This window comes from Heliangelus exortis, chromosome Z (genome assembly GCF_036169615.1).
Source record: "Heliangelus exortis chromosome Z, bHelExo1.hap1, whole genome shotgun sequence".
Lineage (NCBI taxonomy): Eukaryota > Metazoa > Chordata > Aves > Apodiformes > Trochilidae > Heliangelus > Heliangelus exortis.
Genome location: NC_092454.1, coordinates 8,489,923 through 8,511,603, shown reverse-complemented (window position 1 = coordinate 8,511,603; position 21,681 = coordinate 8,489,923). Strand labels below are relative to the sequence as shown.

Here is a 21,681-nt window from a genome sequence, read left to right as displayed (position 1 = left end):
ATGCAGCAGGGTGGGCTGGTGCAGGAGGTAGCTCTGGTTGACCTGACACTGGGGTTGTGCAATGGGTAAGGGCTGAGTGGAGACAGCCCTGGTTGCTCTTCTCAGCAACATCCAGAATTTACTTGGCCTGCAAACACAGCCATGGCTCCCTATTCTTCTGTCAGCTGTGTTTTGCCAAGCAAAAGCTTTGCAGGCAAACGCCAGTGCAATAAACTCTGTGTTTTTTTAAGGAAGAAGGATGGTAGTGATGGTCAAGGTCAAGTGTACGTTACATGGCTACTTTTCAAGCAAACCAGGTAGCCACTTCTGCTCCTGATGGGCAGCTCAGCACATCCAGTGCCCTGAGGAGCATTTGTTCTGCCTCATACAGGGTACTCACTCCTGTGTTTGCTGCTGGTGAGCGTTAGGTGGGAGTGGAAATTGAGCTGTGTGGTAACTACCCTTCTGCACATAATGAAAGGTTCTTTATTACAAGAGGGCATCAAGGAGTTTGCTATCTCCTGAGCATTGTACCAACAGTTTAATTAAAAAAATGTACATGGTTGAGAACCAAGTCTAATTGGGAAGCTGTGAGTGAGTCTCTGTGCTTGGTCTCCACTGGTTCTGCTTTTTCCCTTTGTAGGTTGACTACAGCTTATCAAAATGCTGATCAGCCTGGTGCTTCACTCTCCAGTTCTTGTCGCTGAAGGTTAAATACAGATGATATACCCATTTTCCCCTTCCTCCCTTCCACCAGACAACGGCCTCTCCCAGGATGATCTCCAAACCCCTGATGAGCCCCAGCTCATGGATCCTAGCAGGCAGAGTTTATAACCTACAAATAGGTAGCCTGATACACCCTATCTGGGGCTCAAGTCTCTGCCATGAGACATGACAGCCCCCAGCCATCTGCCAGGCTGCAGATGAGGAATTTGATCTGTAATTGCACACTGAGAGTAGGAAGGAGCTGTGGTGGTGGTGTTTGTGTGGGGTTGCATCCAGGAAAAGAGGAGACCTTATTTCTTCTCCCATCTGAAATCCCTGGCAGAGGTCCCCAGTCACTGCCTGGTCCTGTGCCAGTGGCAGGAGGCAAGGCTCGACTCAGGAGCTGCCTAAACTGCCCAAAACTGGGTTGGTGGTGGAACCCTGAGCCTCACCATCATGCAAGACGTCCCAGGTGAAGGAAAGACCCACCCAGGTGCTGTAATGCCCTGTGTGTAAGGACTTAGGCACTCCAGCATGTCCCACATGAAACCTCACACTTGTGGGTCTGCTCCCCTGTGATACACAGGGGTACTGCTCCCCAGCGGGGGGAGAATTCACCCTTCTTTTTCCCAGACTATTCAGCACCTTCCATAGCCTCTGTACCTCGTTACATCAGAATGCAGCCTGGAACACATACTCCCAGCTTGCAACACTCAATTACTCCTTCTGATATTTTATTTTTTTTGCCTGCAGCTTCAAATTACCTTCAAGGTGCACAGTGCAATTAGCTAAAAATATTTCCTGCTTCATTTTAATTGCACTAAAACTCTAATGTACCTCCAGCAAGGAGCAGTAAGGTGGAAATTGGTGCCCCAAATATTTCAAATTGATTAAAGCCTAGGATGACTCAATAAGCTTACATAGTTCTATTAATTATTAAAAGTTATTAATTTTTTCTTAAAAAAAACCAAGAAACCTTTCAGAAGTCACATTCTGTATGATGTTTCTGAAACAAGTTACTTTTGCTAAGATGATAATTCTTTGTGAATTTGAGAAAGATAAGACAAAAATTTCTCCATCTAGTTGGAGTAGTTTCCATTTGAAGAATTCACAGCTCCTGGCAAATTTTAGTGTCTCAGAATCTGATTCTGAAAACACTTTTGTATGTGACTTACATATGTGACTCATTCCACTGCAATAGCTGAGATATTTATATGGTTCTAATTTAGAGCTGGATCACACTTTTGTTCAAAGCCTTTCTTGGTGGAAAATGCAGGTGATCAGTCAAACCTTATGACTGCTTAAAAATAATCAAAACTTTTTGCCTGAGCATTGAAAAAGAAATTCAAAAGAAAACAATTTGGTTTCGGAAGCACTGAAAACCAATGTGCTGATTTCTTCAGTCCCATGGTGGCTGCTTCACAAGATTAGTGCAATTACTTTGAAAAAAATATCAGAAATAAACCCCAAATTTCATTTGCATCTAGTGAAGGGTCTGATCAGCCTCAGTCCTTTGGGTTTCTGGTTTAGAAAGAGTTTTGCTTTTTAATCCATTTATTTTAAATCAACCTGTTCTCCCTAAATGACTGAGACAGCAGGTCATTGCAGGTCTAGCTGACTTTAAACATGACAGGATGCTATCACACAAGCCATTCAGCTGGCAGAAGTGAGGTGGCCGGGGAGACACTAAGCATTAGGACCATGAAGATGATCAGAGGGCTGGAGCATCTCTGCTATGGAGACAGGCAGAGAGAGTCAGCCTGGAGAAGGCTCCAGGGAGACCTTATAGCATCTTCCAGTACCTGAAGGGGCCACAGGAAAGCTGGAGAGAGACTTACAAAGGCATGGAGTGATAGGGAAAGGGACAATATCTTTAAATTGGAAGAAGGGAAATTTAGGTCAGACATTAGGAAGAAATTCTTTCCTGTGAGGCTGGTGAGACCCTGGCACAGGTTGCTCAGGGAAGCTGTGGCTGTCCCCTCCCTGGAAGTGTTCAAAGACAGGTTGGATGGGACTTCAAGTCTAGTGGAAGGTATCCCTGTCCATGGCAGGGGCTTGGAACTAGATGATGATCCTTGAAGTCCCTCCCAACCCAAACCATTCTGTGATTCTATGACCTGGAAATAGAAACCCTGGCAGCTGATCTTGCTGGAGATAAAAGTTGAAGAGTGGCTATGACCATAAGCTGTAGAGTGGTGCCTGATGTTCCACCCTCTAGTCCTAGCTCTGTAACTTCATTTCTTAAAGCTAATACTGGTGGTGCCATTGATTTGAGACTTAGAAAAATAGTGCAGTCCTCTGAGGTCCTGAAATATTACCTCAGAGGAACTGCAGAAAGGATTAATACTTATACTCATTATTTCTAAGATTATAGTATATATATCAAAAGCTGATTTATTTTACTTTTGGGTTTTTTTTTTTGCTTGTTTGTTTTGCTTTTGCTTTTTTAGTCTCAGCATGACAAAGACATTTATGAAAGATGACTGTAAATAGATATCAGCAGTGAGAGCTCTTTCTGGTCGATGTGCTAGAGAAGCTGCCCCCAGAAATGCACCAGGTTCTCACCTCTCTTCCCTCTTCTAGTCCTCAGCTCTTAAAGGCACTTGCAAACTTGGGTAGCAGTCAGGGCTCCCATTTTATAGAGATGTGTTTAGGAGGAACCAGGGTGAGACACAAGAGGCCCACTTCACAGGGGACATCACTGGGATGACAGATGAAGCTTTCTGTGCTGTGATGAATCTGAGTTCCTCACCAGTCTCATGCAAACAACAGGCTCATGTTAGCCTCTGCCTTTATGCTCCTCTGTGTGCCTAAGAGCTAAAGATTACCTGAGTGAGGACTCAGAGTGGAGGTGAGATTGAGTGCATGTGTCACCCGCTTCTATGGCTGTGACTGAAGCCAGCTAGTGATCAAGAAGTCCATGGCAAAACACAGAAATTATGCTGCCCATCTTTGCAAGTCTCTCTCCTTCTCCTGTACTCTCCAGCACAAGAACAACCTCTCACCATCTCCAGAGCAACTGATGTCTGCAACTGATTTTTACACAATTTTGTGAGAAATTGAAGGTCCTCAGACTCTTGCCAAAGGGCACATTGAGAAGATGAGTCTTTGAAAAAAAACAGCCCCAGGCCCCCATTGCTGGTGTGAAAGTCCATCCACTTGCTGCCTCTTCTGTTTGAAGCAGAATGCCAGAAAGGCAGATACTGGCTCCTTCTTCCTCATGGGAATACAGGAGACAGATTAAAAAGAAGGGGGGGGGGGGGGAAAATCATTTCACAGCTAGACTGCCCTGAACAAGAAAAGGTCTCTGACACCAACAAACTAATCAACACTGAAAGCTTATGAGGTCAAGGTTTTCCTTCTCCTCCATTATTCTTTTGATTTTTTCTGACTGTCTGGGACTTGTGCACTGCCCTAGCAAGTCTATAAATATAAAAGCCTTTCTTGCCTTCCTCTGAAGCACACTGAAAAACATTTGAATAACTGTGGGTTGAAGTTAAAACTAAACAAAAACAAAGCAACTTGTGAAAACCAGCTTGTCCAGCCAATCTTCAAGTACTGACCATAAATTGCTGCATGTCAGGCCCAAGAAGCTTGTCTCTGCTCAACAGGAAACAGGAAAGACAGCTCTTTCTGCAAAGAGCAAGCCTTCTGAATGCAGTGTTTCATGTGAAGCCTTATGGCCAGGAATGCTAATGCCAAGCAACTGGCTAAGCTGCCCACAGGGTGTGAGCTGTGCCTGAAGGATGGAGTCTGGGACCATCAGGACTGAGCTCTGAATGTGTGGGCTGCCTGGAGCACCTCAGTTCCCATGACTCCTCTCTTGTTCTCCATGAAATGCCCACAAGACATTTTGGGTGGCCACCACTGCACAGCTGGCAGGAATTTCCCAGATCTGGCAACTGAGAAGATCCCAGCCTTTGCAAAGTCTTTTCCTCTGGTGCCTGTGGAGTGTAAAATGCTCCTGGAGCCAGATGAGTAGTGCTTATAAATCCCTCTGCTATGGAGGGAAATTGACAGAGGCTCTGGGAATATCTATGGCTGGTGCTGCATTACAGAAGTTGAGGGTCCCTGTCCTGAGGCGCTGCCCATGATCTCTACACTGCAGCATGGGGAATTTTGCTCAGCAGCCTTTTCATGGCAAAACAGAAGGCTGCTCCCTCCATCTCTCTTATCTCTGGGCTCTCTGTTGGGCTCTGTGCTCCTTCAGTTCTCTGCTTGTTAGAAAAAGGGAAAAGAAAAATTCCCCATTCCCTTCCAAGGTCTGAAAAACAAGACTCATAGCTGCAGCCTAAGCTCCTTTGATGAATTCTGCCTCAGCAAAATGAAATTAAGATTTCAGCAAACAAGCCCTAGTTCGGTGGTACCAGTAGAACAAATGACATCTGATAATTACTAACTCCTTTTGCTTATTCTTTGCTTTGTTCACCCCATCAGTCTCTCCAGATTATATTTTCAGCTGAGTTTAATGAACACCATTTATTAAACTAACACCAGGGTTCTGCTCTGGCCTCAGACAGATGTGCCTGCTAATATGAATCATTTTGTTCAATTGGATTATTCTGATGGAGAGCGGATCCCCGCCACTCCGAGGAGCACAAACAAATGGGGAACAGACCGCCTCCAATTGTGAGCAGCCGCTCGTGCTCATTAGGAGGCAGCTCCAGGCTCCATGGGCAGCTTGGCAGGCTGGTGTCCCCACTGGTCCCCTCAGCCAGCCCTTATGCTCCTCTCCTTTCCCTGTCACATACAGAGAGAGCCCACATCTCAGTGTGGGTCTGGACCTGGACTGCTGGTAAGACGTGTGCATCGTTGTCACCTTGCCCGCGTTTGCCAGCTGCATGGGCAACAGGATTCACCTTCTCCTTTGTTAAGAGGAGTGATCCTTATCTGAATGCAAGCCAGATCCCTCTAACTGTGCCCTCTTCCCTTCCCAGTGTGGCATGTCTGACCTCCTTCTTCACACCAGTGCCTTAGAAAATGTAGACTACTTATTTGCTATTGATCCTTCTTTATTCTGATCTTCTCAAATTATTTGGGCAAAGGGACAGAGATAGTATGCCTTTAAAAGCTTGTATTAATCAGGGAAAAGAGGTAAAATCCATCTGAAATATCACAGAGATCCCTTCAGTCTATCATTTGGGATTTTAGTGTTGAAAATTTTGGGTCAATCTCTATAATATGTTATGTTCAGTCACCAGACATCCATCTATCTGTCTATCTCAATACAAATCCTACCTTCTGTGAACCATAAAACTCCTAGCAGAGTGACATTACCACTTCTCACATCAACAGAACACACTGAGCGCACATAACTTGGGGAAAAATTACAGAGGTAATTCAAAAGATCAGAAGAGAGAAAGCAGAAGATTTCTGCTCCTTGTGTGTAAGTGGCCAAATCCCACAAGTCTTTATCTGGGACAAATCATCATCGCTCCATTAAAGGCTATTTTTTTTCACAGGTGAAAGGCAGGCCCAGAACTTCTCCAGCTACCTGTGGTCTTCAGAAAAACTCATTCTAGAGCATTTCTGGTGGAAGAAATTATTTTCATTTTAATCCTAAGCAGTATAAAATTTCTTCCAGAAACCACCAGTGACTGGCAGAAGCCAGACTGTCAGGAAGTGGGCCTGAAAGAGAAAAGGCCCCAAAGCCAGCTGTGATGCCAGTCTACATGCCATTACTAACAGAACTTTATCATGCTCCTCAACAAAGCCTTCTACTGAGAAGATAATTCTTGCATTAAGGTTTAAGTTTAGAAATGGTTTTCCAGGAGCAAGGATGCAATTCTCTAAATTGCATCACACGTGGAGAACAGGAAGAAGTCTTATAGGAATTCTTGATGGGATTTTTGTCTAACAAGGTCTGTACCAAACAGTGCCCTTGTAACCTAGGAGCAGAAGATGGAAAACCCTCAGATATACCCCCTCTGGAAAGCACAAAATGAGCCCAGTTTCCTGAAACAGTTGTTGGGCTGCCTGCCTGGCTCCTTTTCCAAGCTCACAGCCTGCCATGGTGGAGCAATGTGTGCCATGCAAGGAGAATGCACAGAGGAAAATAAAGATCATGGAAAGCATTCACTTGTCATATGTCACAGCAGACGAGATACAACATCTAGCAGTTAGTGGAGGTGATTCAAGAGAGGATTAAAAAAGACAGTCTCTTCCAGCAAAGACAAACTTGTAGCTGACTGCACAATCTGTGGGTTTCATGACCCAATCATTTCTAAATTCTTGGAAATTAAGGCAATGAAAAACTATTTTCTTTCAAAATAACCAGCTTTTAAAGGCAGATATTGTATTAGAGCACTCTACGATTACAACCAGGGCCCTGGTCCACAGCACACACAAATCAACTGAAAGATGTCTGTTTTCTTCAAGGACTGGGCCTCATAGAGCCAGAAATCTCAAGGGCTGATTCAGTGCTCTGAATCCTCATTATTGTGAGGGTTTTAAAGTGTTACTCTGCTCTGCATAGAATGGGTGCTTCAGACTAAACAGCTGCTGGGTCTGTCCTACGCAGGGAAAACAGAACATCTGAAAAGACAGGGATGGGGAGTATCTCTTCTAATAATGGGAGAAATCTGCTTTCTAAAGAGCATCACTTGAGTGTACAACTGTATCTTTCCAAGGCTGGAAGAGGATTTCTTCTGATTGTAAGCCATTGTTATATAATGGGATTTTAAAAAATAAACCACGTGGAGTGGTTTTTATTTGGAGAATGCATGTTCATTCCCTAGTCTCCCTGCTCTAAAAAGTCCAGAGCAGGCACAATAGGGACACTGCATCCCCACCTAGAATTTAAAATAATTGAAATATCTCTGCTACAAGAACCCTTTGAGCTAAATAAATAATAGTGGGCCTGAATCCTTGGCTGCCATAAATCAGTGTCACTTCACTGACTTCAGAGAAGCTGGTGATTGGCGCTGCCTTGAGAACTTTGCTTGATCATGGCTGTGGTTAGTACCTTTCCAGACAAAGCACTGAGTTCTCATTTACTGTGCCACTTGGTTGGGAAATTACTCAATTGCTGTTCTCCTTTCCCCTCCAGCTCAGCCTTCAACCCAGTACTTAAAAATGCTGGATGAAGCTCAGCTAAATGGAAAAAATGAACCACTTTAAATAAAAACTGTCTTTCTTCTAACTGCAGTCGCAGGGCAGAACAAAAGACACCTGAGAAACAGGGTTTGCACCGTAAACCTTTAATTCTCTACTGCAGCTGAACCAAATACTTCAGAGACCAGAGTTTTGATATTCACTTGTACCTGGCCAAAGTTACTGTACCCATGAATTATTCAGATTTGCAATTATTGCATTTGATATATCACTGGGTATAACTGTGAGGCTGAGAAACAGTGTTCTAGTGCAGCTGATTGTATATGCCTTCCAAACCATAAGGACATCAATTTAAGGTGCTCACATTGATGGAACACTCTGCAACCCCTTATTAAGATTCTTGCCAACTCCTGTAGCAGTCTTCCCCTGCAGAGTAAATTTCATGGAGTTTTTTAACCTCCCTTTTCTTTATACCTACAGTGTAAGTGCCAAACACTACCCCATACAGCTTCAATTCATGGTTCTGCAGTAGCTTTCAAAGGTCAGTGGCAAAAAGATCAGATCATTTTCAGCCTACTGATCAATGCTACACAGGTGACCTGAGTTCTGTGACCCATGTGTTGGAGCTGACTTGTAACTTTGACTTTATCAGGAGTTTCCAGTTTCTCACATTAACCCTCTCTGCTAATTCATTTTTTCCTACTGCCAGAGGTCTCTGTCCTGCCTTTGGTCTATACTGTCCATATCTCCTTTGTTTGGACAAAAAAAGAAAACCAACCAAAAAACAAATAAAAACCCAAACATGTACATGATGCTGATATTTTTTTTTGACTAAACACACCGGAGGCAGATCTGCCAGCGTTCAAGCATATGAAGCACAGGATTGTCTAAAATGAACATCTGTTGCCTGAAGTCCTAGACTATTATGATCTTACACAGTGAGCTTTGAAAAATTTTCCCTTTGCACTCTCCCCAAGTACCTGGATTTGTAAACTGATAACATGTTTCTTTCCTGTCTGCTTATTAGTGGGTACAGCTCTGCCCAGTGCCCCCTTATCAAAAGCTTTTGCTGATTTGTCACTTATTTGAAGATTCTTTAAGAAAATTACCAAATGTATTTTTAAACCCCATCCTAGGTTTTTATAAGCCCCTTCAGCTGTGGCTCTTTTCCCTCTCTCATTCTCTTTATACCTGTTTTATTTTTCATTTTGTCAATATTTGCTGCTGTTTGAAAAAAAAAACAACTTTGGCAATGGGTGCCTCCTGTATTCCATCTCTTTGCTTCTCATTTCAAACAATGGCCACTTAAAACATCTACTCTTTCCTTTTCTCATGTGTCCCAGTTCTTCAAGTTGTAGTCCCTCATGCCATGGCCCAGCAAGTCTATATGCTGGATAAACCTGATAAAAGGATTCCTTCAAAGGCAGAATTTTTCAGATTACTACAGCTACCCATTAACTGATAGAATCAAAGCTCACACCATTTAGCTCTGACCCACTCAAGTAATTTGAATGACATAGTCCATATGAGATCCCATAGTAAACTTATTGGTGAAGTGGCTGAATATTAAATTACCACCTTCCAGTCTACCCCAGGGATTTAGGGTTTTGTGGTTGGAACCTTTTGAAGGTGGCACAACCATACCATGTTCCTGGTCTTTTTACAGGAGAGATGACTCAGATGGGTCTTTGCTGGCTGAGTCATAGCAATAGTTCTCACAGTCCTCCAAAACTTTCCTTTAGATCATCAGGACCAACTGCATCACAGTGGGATGAGAAATGGGAGGCTGTTTGCATATCTGTTATTTAATTCTGAAAAATTTACATTATCTAATATTTTTTTAAAAACTAGGACATGGGTTTTAATGAAGAATTCATGCTCTGAACTGAAGGAACTGTTATGGTATTGCATTGTGCTGCTCTATCACTCCCATGGCACATAGTGCAGATCTGTTAGTGACCTACATGGACTCATTTAGATGCAAACACAGCAGAACTCCTGAAAAGCTGCCCTGCTTTGAGGAAGAACAAGTTCCAAATATTGCTGAATGGAATTCAGTCTCAGAGCAGTAATTACTGATTGTAATTTTGGAGTAAATGCAGTAATTAATTATTGTCGTTTTCCATCAGTGCATTATATTGTGTGCCAATCTTCGAATAACTACAATAATTAGCAAATGGGATTTTGCATGCTCTGGTATTGAAACTGTGGTTTGTGGAAGAGACATGAGAATTTTACCATAATAAAGCTATTAGTAATTTAAATGGGCAGACAGGTTAAAAGTTATCTGACAGAAAAGAAAAAGGTTTCCTTGTCAGTTGTTCAAACACCTTCAGTTTCAGCCTCTTCCAGTAATATTCACTTCCATTCTCTCACGTACGAGCACAGACAGAGCAAAGTTTGGGTTATAAACACTGAGAGACATGTAATTTAATCACAGTTGTCAGTGAGAATTAAAAGCAAAAGTAATCCACAGGAAAATAAATAAATAAATAGGCCAAGCTGATGTTTTTCTAGTACCTAACAGACTACCCTAAATGAAGCTGTTCTGATTTTGTTCTTGCTTTATTCACTTATATTAAAGCTTGTGCTGGAGTACAGTTTTGATGTAATTATACTAGTGCGAATTTCCATAATGTAAGCAAGTCCTAAATTATCTAAGTGATGACTAAAGGAGGGAAATGGCAATATCTGTGGAGGAGGAAGAGGAATTGGTTAGCATGATTGTAGGGTGCATAACTACAAAAATGGGATTAAATCCTGATAAAGGATATTTAGTCTGAACCTCAAGATGAACAGCTTAATAGACAACAGTGAGATAAATGCAACTGCAGAATAGCCTCTCACTGGAGGTAATACAACCCTATCTGAGAGGGATAAGCAAATGCACTTTCATTTGAATTTACATTGAAGTCATCAGAAATAACTAGAGACAGGCAGAAATTTTTCTGTTCACATATTGGTGGTTATAGGCATCTGGGAATTTGCTTATTTGTTTTATTTAAAAATGTGTATTATATATAATTGTAATTTATATTTTATGGGGAAAAAACCACATTTCTTCTGTGAAAAAATATTACCACTCCCAGCCAGATACAAGAACATGTATCTTATACCTTCTGCTGTGAACCACACATCAGCACATGTTCAAGAACCTAGGAAGGAGGACTTGTACATCTATTTTTGTGTTTGAGCTTTAGCCTGTGTTATTTCCCCTGGCATTTTGGAGAAGCTGATTTCCTGGACAATACATTCTTTTAGTATTTTATCACTACTCCTAGGAGCAAAGTTGAAAATAAATTTTTACTGTTGACCATTCCCCCCTCCTTCCTGACCCTGCCTTTTGCTTCACCTTCCCCTCACTCAGTTTGTCCCACTCACATTCACTTTATCTCACTCAGTTTCACGACAGTCGTTACTCTAGGTTAGCTCCACCCAAACATCTCACCATCTTTAAATGAAATTTCAAAAGCCAATTATCTATCTGAGGTGGGAAATAACACTTTGCTAGTGACCAGTCACTGCAATGAAGCAACAGAAAGGGAATGGACAGGATTTTCACTGCTCTTCTGTGCAATTTTTTTTATTGATCTATCAGCTGGATGCCTCTGTGCTGCTCTGTTAAGTTCTTAGCACTGGAAGAGTTGTGAACTATGTGTTTTTTTTTTTCAGGCAGTATTGTCCTATCGTGGCTTCTACCAACTTAGCATGAATGGGGCTAAGACTGGGGAACTACCTCCCAGACTCTCTACAGAGGGCTGACATCCCACCCATCACTTCTCATCCTTTGGGGAGATCAGAGGTGGTCTTTCTGCCTGCCCCAGCAATCTTCCATGGTGCTGGCCACGCAGGGGGCTCAGACCCACCCCAAAGCACTGCAGGTTGTGCACAGAGCTTTTCTGTGCCACAGGGTACTTAAGGGCTCCTGGGAATGACCACTCAAGGGAAGCTATGTATTTCAGGGTGTATTGTTTTTTTTTTTCATTATTCTGTGCATTTACTGTCTGAAAGACAAATGAAGTGTCTCCAAATACTTGCTTCCAAGACCCGAGGGGGGATTTGTCATAAAATATATTGATTTTGGCAGAGTTGCCTCAAATGATCCTTCTCTCTTCCTTTTGCTTTCTTGCTTTCTTCCTTCCTCTCCTTTTTTTTTTTTTTTTTTTTTTTTTTTTTTTTTTAAATTTAATTTAATTTTAATTTATTTTATTTTTTGTTTATTTTCCCTGCAACCACTTCTTTAATTCCAAATATAATACAAAGGTAGCCATTTTGGAAGAATTTTTCTATCTGAATTCTTCAGGGCTTTGCTTGCTTCAGCTTTTGGGCTTATCTGCCGTATCACAGGGACCCAGTCATTATTTGACTTTAGAGCACTTGCAAGGAAAATAGAGGACTTCAAATCACTATACACTAGACTGCTTGCATCCAAAAAGGGATATTTAGATGTTGATCATAAGTACATCCAGAATTAAAATTATGTGAAGAATTTTCTTTCCTGGTTATGAATAAACACTCTGAGGATTACATCAAGCTGGGTACCGCTTGTGTTTTTTTGTTGTCAGCTTCTTCTTTTTTGGAAAGGACTTCAATAAAACAAAGCTCTTCCTCAGAAAAATCCCAATTAAAAACTTTCTTGAGCATCCTCTTGAAACACATGAGTAATTGCCCTGATGTCAGTATGGTTACGCACATGCTTCAAATTGGAATTAAGGACCCTGAAGAGCTACAGGAAAAGTAGAACTAGGTAAAAAACATCCAGGAGTTACTGTGTTTCTTGCCAGTTAAGAGAGCTGCCTGCTCTCAAGCTTTCCAATAGTTATCTGTGCCCAACCCATGGGCCTAACTGGCTTCTGTCCTAGTGTTTTTGGGAAACTTCTAGTTGCAGTAATGATACTGCTTACTGACTAGGCAATTCAGAGATTTCCAATAGTATTTTGGAGGCTCGCTGGAAGCTACACATCAAACCAGCCCTGGGGATACAATAACATGGTGCTGAGTCAAGAAAACTGACTGTTCCCTAAGCAAGACTTATTCCTGAGGGCTTAGCACCCTGTGGCCAGCTATTATACAGCCCTGTCTGCAAGCTGACTTGTGGCTATCATGACTAAAAATCTTCTGTCTGCTTCTCAAGTGATGGTATGGATGTTTCTGAACATGGGAGAGCTGATGAAGTGAAGAAAGAGCTGTATCTAAGCCTTTCTGATCTTCTGGGCTTCCTTGCTGTCACCAAGGGTCCTCTTCAGTCTAACCTGGTGTGATATTTTCTGTGCTCAATCAGATCCCTCCCTGGAACACTGTCCTTCAGCATCCTCCTGGAGTTACATGCACTTGGCCAATTCCCTTTACAAGGTGTAAAAAAAAAGACACAAAAATTTTTATTTCCCAGAGAACTCTCTTTTGCTAAAAAATAGGTGCATCTTCAGCTGCATCGGTGTGGTCATGACAGTAGGAATCTACAAGAGAATAAGGAGCTCTCAACTGCATGTACTCCATTGTTGTAGAGACTGTTTGTATCTGATAAAGTGTCCTACAAGAAAAGGATGGAAGTGACCTTGTGGTAACAACTGAATTGATTTTGCTGGACATTAGAGCATTTAAATGAAAGTAAAAGTCAGGAACATTAAAAAGACTTCCTAATTAGAGGTGACAACTCAAAACTGTTTTCTTCCTTTGCAGAAGCAAAGGAAAGGAAAAAAAATAACCTAAGAGAGGTAGGGAATTTTATTTCCGTTTTTTCAGCTGATTTACTGGGGGAAAAAACCCCAAAACCTTAAACAGCAAATATTAGTCCTATTACTGAGTAATCCTTTTATAGGAAACAAGTAGAAACCTCAACATCAGACTGACTGAGAAAGGGTAGAGGCAGAGACAATGATCCATGATAATGAAGGCACAGTAGACTAATACCAATGAATCTTTAACAACACAGTGTGTACAGCCCTGCACTTCCTTACACTTGCACTTCCTGTAAGAATCAAGCATATCCTCAGCCATCACAGATATACTATGACATATAAAGCTATTGCTTGCTGCCAGACTAGGGAGACCCTTGAATTCCTTGACCTCTTAGCAGGTGTTACTGAAACTCCTCCCAGAAACATAGAGAGTCCCTGCTTCAACACAATTTCAGGCATGCATCTCCTGCTCTCCCCTCTCAAAACCCACAGGAAAAAGCCAGTGTGATGAAGCAAAAGCATTTGGGTATGGAAAAGTATTTTGGTTTCAAGCTTCCCAGAGGCCTTGTCATAAGCAAGGAAAAGAAAAGAGGTATTCAAGGAGGAGAATGCATTGACCATTATCTCCATACAGTCACATATGAGAGGGCCTAACCTATGGAGGCTGCATCTTGCACATGCAATTAGTAATTTCATGGCAAGGTCTCTTAATCTGCTTTGTGTCATCTTCAGAACAGCACCTCTTTTAAAGATATTTTGATCCCACTCTTTAATTCTCTGAGAAAAGGATACTGTTCTGGATACCAGAACAATACATTTTCCAAAGGTATTAGAGATACCAGTGAAAAATTAAAACGCTTCATTGTTATTTGGGAAGGCTGAAGACAGGAATCTCCTGCTTGTACCTTAGATGGGTCAAAAAAGGCCTGAGTCAGAACCACTGAATCTTAGACATTAGAACTATAATGGCCCAGAAAGGTCACCTAATCCTTCTCTCTGTCACTAATTCAGAAGTGCAAACTGCTTGTTGCAGCTTACAGCCTGGTTTTATCAAGAAATCTCTGAAGAAAAGCAATTTTTAAAACATGGACACTTACTGTCTCTGTAACAAACACAGATGTCTATGTTTCTTTTTCAAGTAATTGCCTAATGGAAAAGTCAGCCAGTGGTGGAAAATTTTTCCACTTTCGGAAACATCTCCCTTTTTTACTGGGGATTTGAACAAAATGAGTTGCTTCTTTTGTTATTTTTGACACTAATACATGTATTAGAATCTCCCTTGGAGCATCAAGCTGTCTCCTTCCCAACAGCACAAAGTACGTGGATTTAATGATGAGACCCTTGGTCAGTTTTGTCTGGGTCTTCACTCAAGCAAAGCTACCTTAGCTTTGGTTGGGTTTTATCCACACACAGAAGTTAATAACTGAGCAAGAAGTGAGCATGGATTCTTCTGTAATAATTTCTTGGTCTTGGGAAGAAAGAAATTAGGAGTTATTTCGTTTTCATGGAGACATATTTACATAAAGTTCTTATGCTGGGATGAAATTGGATACAGACTATACTGCATGAAGAATGACGAACGCTTTGAAACGTTTGCAACACAGAGCTGTTGAAACAGACACTGTCCCAGTCCGGTCACCTGGGATTAAACTGCAGCCCAGTCCCATCTCTTAATTGCAGATTTTCTTCACCCACCAGAGATGCTCTCTTTGGCTGAGCAAAGGGAATCAGGACAGCTGCTGGCTCTCCTTCAGTGACCAGAAAGGCTTTCTAGAGATGCAGGATGCCCTGGAGTGGGGATGTTGTCTCATCCCTCTTTAAGCATCCTTTCACCTCTTTTGCTAAGGAGACACACACACAAACAGTTCCTGGTTTATGTGTGGATGTGTATTTGTGCAGTACAGCTCTAGCCAGAGGCCTGAGTGAAAAAGGCAGAAGCTAGAGACTCACAGAGCTATATCTTTTTGAGGGTCTGCAACACAAAGAGAGGCTACAACCACAGTTGACACCCCCTTCTCCATGCAGTTACCTGTGCTAGTGCTTTGTATCCAGTGGTTCCCACAACTCTTCAGTAGGGACGATTAGCATCCTTTGGCCTCTTCAGCTGCACCTTCAGCCTTTTCATGCCAATCTGGAAGCCGTTCATAGCCTGGATAGCAGCTTGGGCACTGGCAGGATTGTCAAAACTCACAAAACCTGTCAAAACATGAGGCAAGGCAGGGGGCTTAATGAGGTGAAGGGAGCCAAGGCACGTACATGCAACGACCACTGAGAATGAACATGGGGAGGGGGGTAAGGGCAGCGGGAGGGAGGGAATGAGCAGGTAGGAGGGTGGGCAGGAAAGTGAGGAGAGGATGGTTGCCAATGGGAGACGAAGGGTAGGAGGGGTTGTTACAGATCAGTGGCCCAGGACACAGAGCCTGGTCTGAGTGCTTGTCTGGACATGAGATTATGTGAAGCATGGGGATCCAAATGTTGGTGCCACAGTACCAGCACCCACAAGATTTGGGTCACCTCTGAATTGGGTATTAGCAGATATGATGCATGGTCTCAAGGCACTCTGGCTAGCCTTTTTTCCCTCCCTCGTGGCTGGGGTAAATCTCTAGACCTTCCTCCACTCAGCAGAATAACTCTTCCTTTGCCTTCCAATATGCACGAAGAAGGGAACCTGATGTGCCTACTACTACTTCCTTATTATGGCAATATAAGTAAAATGTGAATTTAATAAGTGCTCCATTATGATATTCATTGGCATGAACAGTTTGATTGTTGGCCACTTAAGCAGTACGAGGATCTTTATTAACTGGCAATTTATGTTGACTCTGCAGTTGAGAAAGATGAGCACTAGTGCTTTCCTAACATGGTTTCCTTAAGTAGTTTCATACCTTGCCAGCAAATCATCCCATTGGCCATGGATTGCACCTAGCAGTAGGAGCACCTATACTGAATGAATGCTGTATCTATAGGCCACCTAAAATGACTTTTTCTCAATGGAACACTTGCTCTCTGGGGATAAGAAGAGCCAACACAGGTCAGAACCATGCAGGATGCAGTGTATCAATTTTGGGCAGAGTTTTTGGTGTGGGTGTTGGTTTGCATTTTCTTTTTCTTCTCATATTAGCTCCAGAAGAAGACCTAATTTGCCCAGACTGCATATGATTTTAGATGAAATGACCATGGTTTGAGCTAGTAGTGAGGCAGGGGGCCATCACATTGTATAAAAATTGCCTCTGCTACTTTAGCCAGAAATTTTCCTGCGTGCCAACACAATTTCTGAGCACAGACCATGGGTAAGACTAGCCTGGACCAGCCTGCACTCCAGACAAAGCCATCTGTTTTCCCACCCCTGCAAAGCTCTGGCAGCACAAATCAACCCTAGGAACCCAGTGTCTCTCAACAGACAGGCTGAAATGAAGAGACAGTTTGAGAGCCCTTCAAAAAGCTAATTCTGAGCATTTGCTGCCAGGTATACACCTGCTCCTGACAACAGCACCAAGCATGGCTCACAGCCTTGGGCTGTGAATGCACTTAGCAGCACCTCCTCCCTGGTCTAGTTCCTCCTTGAAAGTATGTCTCACAGGTGATACAGGATGTCTTGCATTTAAAGAAGACATGGAAACACCTGCATGCAAGCACACCTTCTGACACTTGCATTAAAGCTGTACTCTATGCCTTTGGCTAATAATAGAAATTTAGGAGATATCATAAAACCTATGGCCTTACTGAGAAAATGGGTTTACTTAATATGTCTGAAGTGTCTTTAAGAGGGAGACCCAATGAATAAAGAGTCATCCCTCTTCATCCTCTTCTTTTGAATCCAAAGCTCTTAGTAAATGGCTATCCATAGAGTCTTCCCACCAACAACCTGGAGATGCCAACACTGCAGTTCCGAAGACTTGAACAAAAGTGTTGCTCAAGCCTCACAATAATCATCAGTCTCTAGATAGAAAACTGGAAAGTTATGGTGACTAATGAACTGGGGTATTATTCAGTGGGTTTTGAAATCACTAATTAGCCAGTAAGCACCTGGTAATTTTCCCAGTTTACACATGACTAATTGAATAATCCATCAGTCAACATGGTGCTATGATTTGACCTCAACAAAGGAACCAGGCACCTCCTGATTTTACCTGAGTTGATTCAGTCTTTAAATACTGCTGGAGGCTCCCTTGCAAATTTTTTACTTGGGCCTCAACTTGAAATTTGCTGTCTAGTTATCTCACATCTTTAAATACAACTGCAGAATAAGTCTGCTCTTTTAAAAATCACCTCTGGATTGATAATACTCCTATTCAAAAGACACCAGCTACATCTAAACTAAAACTGTGCCAGGGAAGTTCAGAGAGTCTGGAACCCAATCATCTGTGTTACTTAAATTTTAGAAATGTCCTTGACATAGTTTTTTTGGCTTGTACCTAACTCCAGACAATTTCTGGACAAAACCCAAGTATTACCAGACAACAGAGGCTGTTTTCAGTAGTTAGCTTGGATGTGACTATGGTATTCTGGAAAGTAAGAGAATTTTATAGTTTGGGTGTGGGCCATTCTTTTCCAGCTGGCCCCAGTACTAGAGGAAAGTGCCAGGTATGTTTACTTTTCTAATATATATATAGAGCTGCTGAATTCCAAAACTGAGTTGGCTGCAGGTGGATAATTGCTTATACCATGTCTTTAGAGATCCTAGCTTGTCTGGAGACTTTGATTTCTACTCTTGCAATTGGTACTGTTGCAGTGTAGCTCTAGTTGACTAAAGGTGTACATCTAGATCATGTCTATATGTGCATTCATTTCTGAGTAAATCATCTTGAGATAATAAAATAATCAGTGGAGGTTTAGCCAATATGATCCATGCAGTGTAGGACATAATTTTTTAGGACATTTTTAGCTGTGCTGAAATGATTCAAGTCCCACTTGCAGTAAGCGATGTAGGCAGGTATGTAGCTTAGATCAGGGTACCACTACTGTGGGATTCACCTGGTTGCATTATTGGGACTGACATCTCAAGGTATGTTGCTGTTAACTGCCTAGTACATGAGTGAGTTTTTCCCCAAAGTGATGTTAATTACTTAATTAAACTCCTAATGTATGCAAACCCCACCAGAAATGCTTCTAAGTATGATGGAAGTCTACTACTTGTCTACTTTTGCCAAGACCAGAGCTTTATTTAAATGATAAGCACTGGTGCTGGGATGCTGATACAGCTGTACCTCTACAAGAGCATTGCCTTTAGATTAGCTCACAAAGTTATACTTGTTTTTATCATCACTTTGCTTTTGAGATGGAATTCCAAGGCCATTTCTTCATTCTGTTCAAAGCTGTAAATAATAGAACAAATGGGACTAATAAGAGAGATCAGAAGTGCATTTGCTCACTATATTTCATTTAGACCAGATAATGAAGCTGGGAGTTGTACTCCGATGCTATTGGTATTAATTGCCTACAGATTTAGACTAGATTTGGTTTGTTTATTTTTTTTCTCCTTTGTTGTCCTGATATCCACTTCTATAATATAAAAATCTCTACTGGCTAGCTGCTGAGGGCAGAGGAGCTGGGATAGGAGGGCTGGGGGAAGATAAGGAGGAGGTCATATGCCAATAATCAAGCTTTATCTTGTGAGCACATCCTATGGACAGAGCAGCCAATTGCCAGAGCTTCATTTGACTGTTTCAGTTTCAGGGGACTTGATACTCTCAGAACTTGTCAGTGCATTCAGCTCTCCCCCTTCCTGTTATTTATGTGGAATTGTATTTCATATTGTTGAAGGTATTTGGAGGGCCTCCAAAAAGAAGAAAATCTAAGGCTTTTACCCAAGAGTTGAGATGTGGTAGTGACAAGAGATAGGCAAACTGACAGACAGACAAGATATGAACAGTATCATAGTCCTTCCTCTTTTCAGGTCAAATACCTAATAGCAGATGATAAGACTACTTTTTTTGTTGTTATGTGCAATATTGGCACTTAACTATCTTTGTTTCTCCATGTCCTTGTCAGCAGCACTAGTGGTGCTATGCTAGATTTAAACATGTGTTGCTAGGAACAGAATGTATGTACTGGGAAAATAGCTTAAGTATTTGCTTTCTGAATGGCTGGCCGTGACTGTAGGTCTTGAAGCAAGGTGATAGCACTAGAGTTGCTTAGGAAGCTATCTACGTGTTGAACACCACCCCTGCGTTGTCATCTAAAATCTTGAAGGACAAAAGAGAAAGGGAGAGGTTAAAAAGCTTGAAGCTGTTTCTGTGCATCAGTTAATTAATAATCAGAGAAATATATGTTCTAGTCTGAAGATGGTTGGTAGGAGGACAGGACTTTGTGATAAATCTATTTTATGGGGAGATGTTGGGGTTTTTCCTTTTTTTTTTTTTTTTTTTTTTCTTGGGATTATGTAAAACAGGCTGTTCTTATAAATGATTTATCAAAGCAGCAAAGAATGAAGAAACCTGCTAGGAATGCAGCTCAGGGCAGGTAATATTCCTGATGCTTCACAGCATCTTCCAGGAAGGTACTAACACAGGAGTCTATGACTTCTTCTGGTCTGCTGTTTTCCTCCATGACTGTGTAAATGATCAATGGGCATAAACTGAGATAGCATCTTTGAGGGTGCTTTGGTTTCTCCCCATTTCTTCCACAGGAAGCCTTGGTAGTAGTGCATGCTGAAGCTTCATGTCCTTCTGATGATGCCAGCATGATCACCAGTGGTCTTATGTAACTTACTCAAGGGCTATTTTAATCAGCTGAGATGATAAAAGAAAGGAATTAGCAACCTTTCTCAGTGTGCTTATGAAGAGTGTTTTGCAACTGTAAACTTTTCTTGCACATTGAGTTCTGCCTCTGCATTTCTATGAGTTTGTTTCAGCACCAAGAGCAGTCCTGAATGAACATGTTGTTATTAGGTTCCCATGGATCCCTAATCGGCCTTTCTGAGTTTTCTTTGTATACTGTAAGCAGAATTAGCAGTTAATGTGCAAAGTAGCCTTTTTAAGATCTGCTACCAGGTTGGTGTTTCTCTTCAGCAGAAGCTTTCCTCCTGATGGAGTCCAATGCTTGGTAACTATCTACTAGCACCCCCAAAATTAGAAGTCAAGACCATGGTGAATGTCAGGCCCAGATGCAAGCTTTTGGCCCAGACACTGAACTGGGGGAAGACAGCACTACACTAGGTCCATTCACACAACTAGTTGGGTCTTGGGCAATGAAAAGGAAAAGATGTACTTCAAAGAAATGGCTACTTGTGTAATCTTAAAACTAAAAGGAGTTATTTGATCTATGTTCCAGATGCTTGCTGAACAAAACTACCATCTCAGAGATGCACTTTGCAGGAGAAACTGGTGCTTATTAACTTCTTTAGGCCAGAGATAACACTGACAGCCAGAACTAGAAAAAAATGTATTTGTCTGACTGTCATGAAGGTTCTTTCTTGGCACTTCTTTTTCCTCCAGTTATGAAAGTCACAAGCTAAGGAGAGGATCCCCTTCTTCTGAACTTTTCCCTCTTGTTATTCAACCCACGTTCATCTCACTAGAAGAAAATGAGAATACCAAAAGAGCAAGGATCTGCCTCTCTGCCTGTGGAAGGCAAATTCCCATGTGGTGAAAAGAAGAAACATTGTGCACGAGGGCACAGCACGGAAGGGTACTAGCACAGAAGTCCATATCTGTTGTGTCCAAAGTGCTGCTGCCCAGGATGTGATAATGGGGCTTAACCACTAAAATAAGGAAAAGGAAGGTGCAGATGGTAGTGGCAATGGGTTGGACATGAGGGCCTGGTCCTTTCCTTCCCCTAAACATTTGAATCAGTGATTATGAAATTAGTTGTTATTATAGTTTTTAATTGGTACATCGTTCCCTTATGCCTTCCTTGCTTTTGTTACTAACCAGTGAAAGGTGAGGTCTAGGAATGTCAGGGAGGCATTTTCTGCTGGGAAAGCAACAATAAGGTGTCTAAAACTCAGGAGTCTTGTCTGTGTCTATAGGGTGCATGAACCACCTCTCTTTCCCTGGCTGGACCTGACCGCCAAACCCTCAGAACTTTCCTGCTATTTCACTCCACTTCTAAGATTGCTCAGTTTCTCTTTCTCTGTGTTCATTAGTCTTATCAGAGGATGGAGGTTTTCCTTTAATTGCCTTGCAAGGTCTTTACCTTGCTATGTTCTTTACACGATGTACTAGCTGCTGTCTTGCAATTTTTTAGTGCTGTAAAGAATTACAGGATACAATCTGTATGTAAGTAGCTCTATAATGTATGTGTGCATTGGAAGGTATTGTATTGT

General features: G+C 41.9%; 1 protein-coding gene across 11 annotated transcripts in view; it reads right to left on the bottom strand.

Annotated features, from left to right (window-relative positions):
* Positions 1 to 21,681, bottom strand: part of CELF4 (CUGBP Elav-like family member 4) — a 706,664-nt gene that overhangs the window by 10,669 nt on the left and 674,314 nt on the right. For all 11 annotated transcript variants that reach the window (XR_011723157.1, XM_071730001.1, XM_071729998.1 and 8 more), the window contains exon 12: positions 15,445 to 15,611. Coding sequence is in view for 10 of the 11 variants with exons in the window: in XM_071730001.1 (XP_071586102.1) it covers positions 15,484 to 15,611 (128 nt within the window). In the remaining variant the exon portion in view is untranslated. The remainder of the gene's footprint in view (positions 1 to 15,444; positions 15,612 to 21,681) is intronic.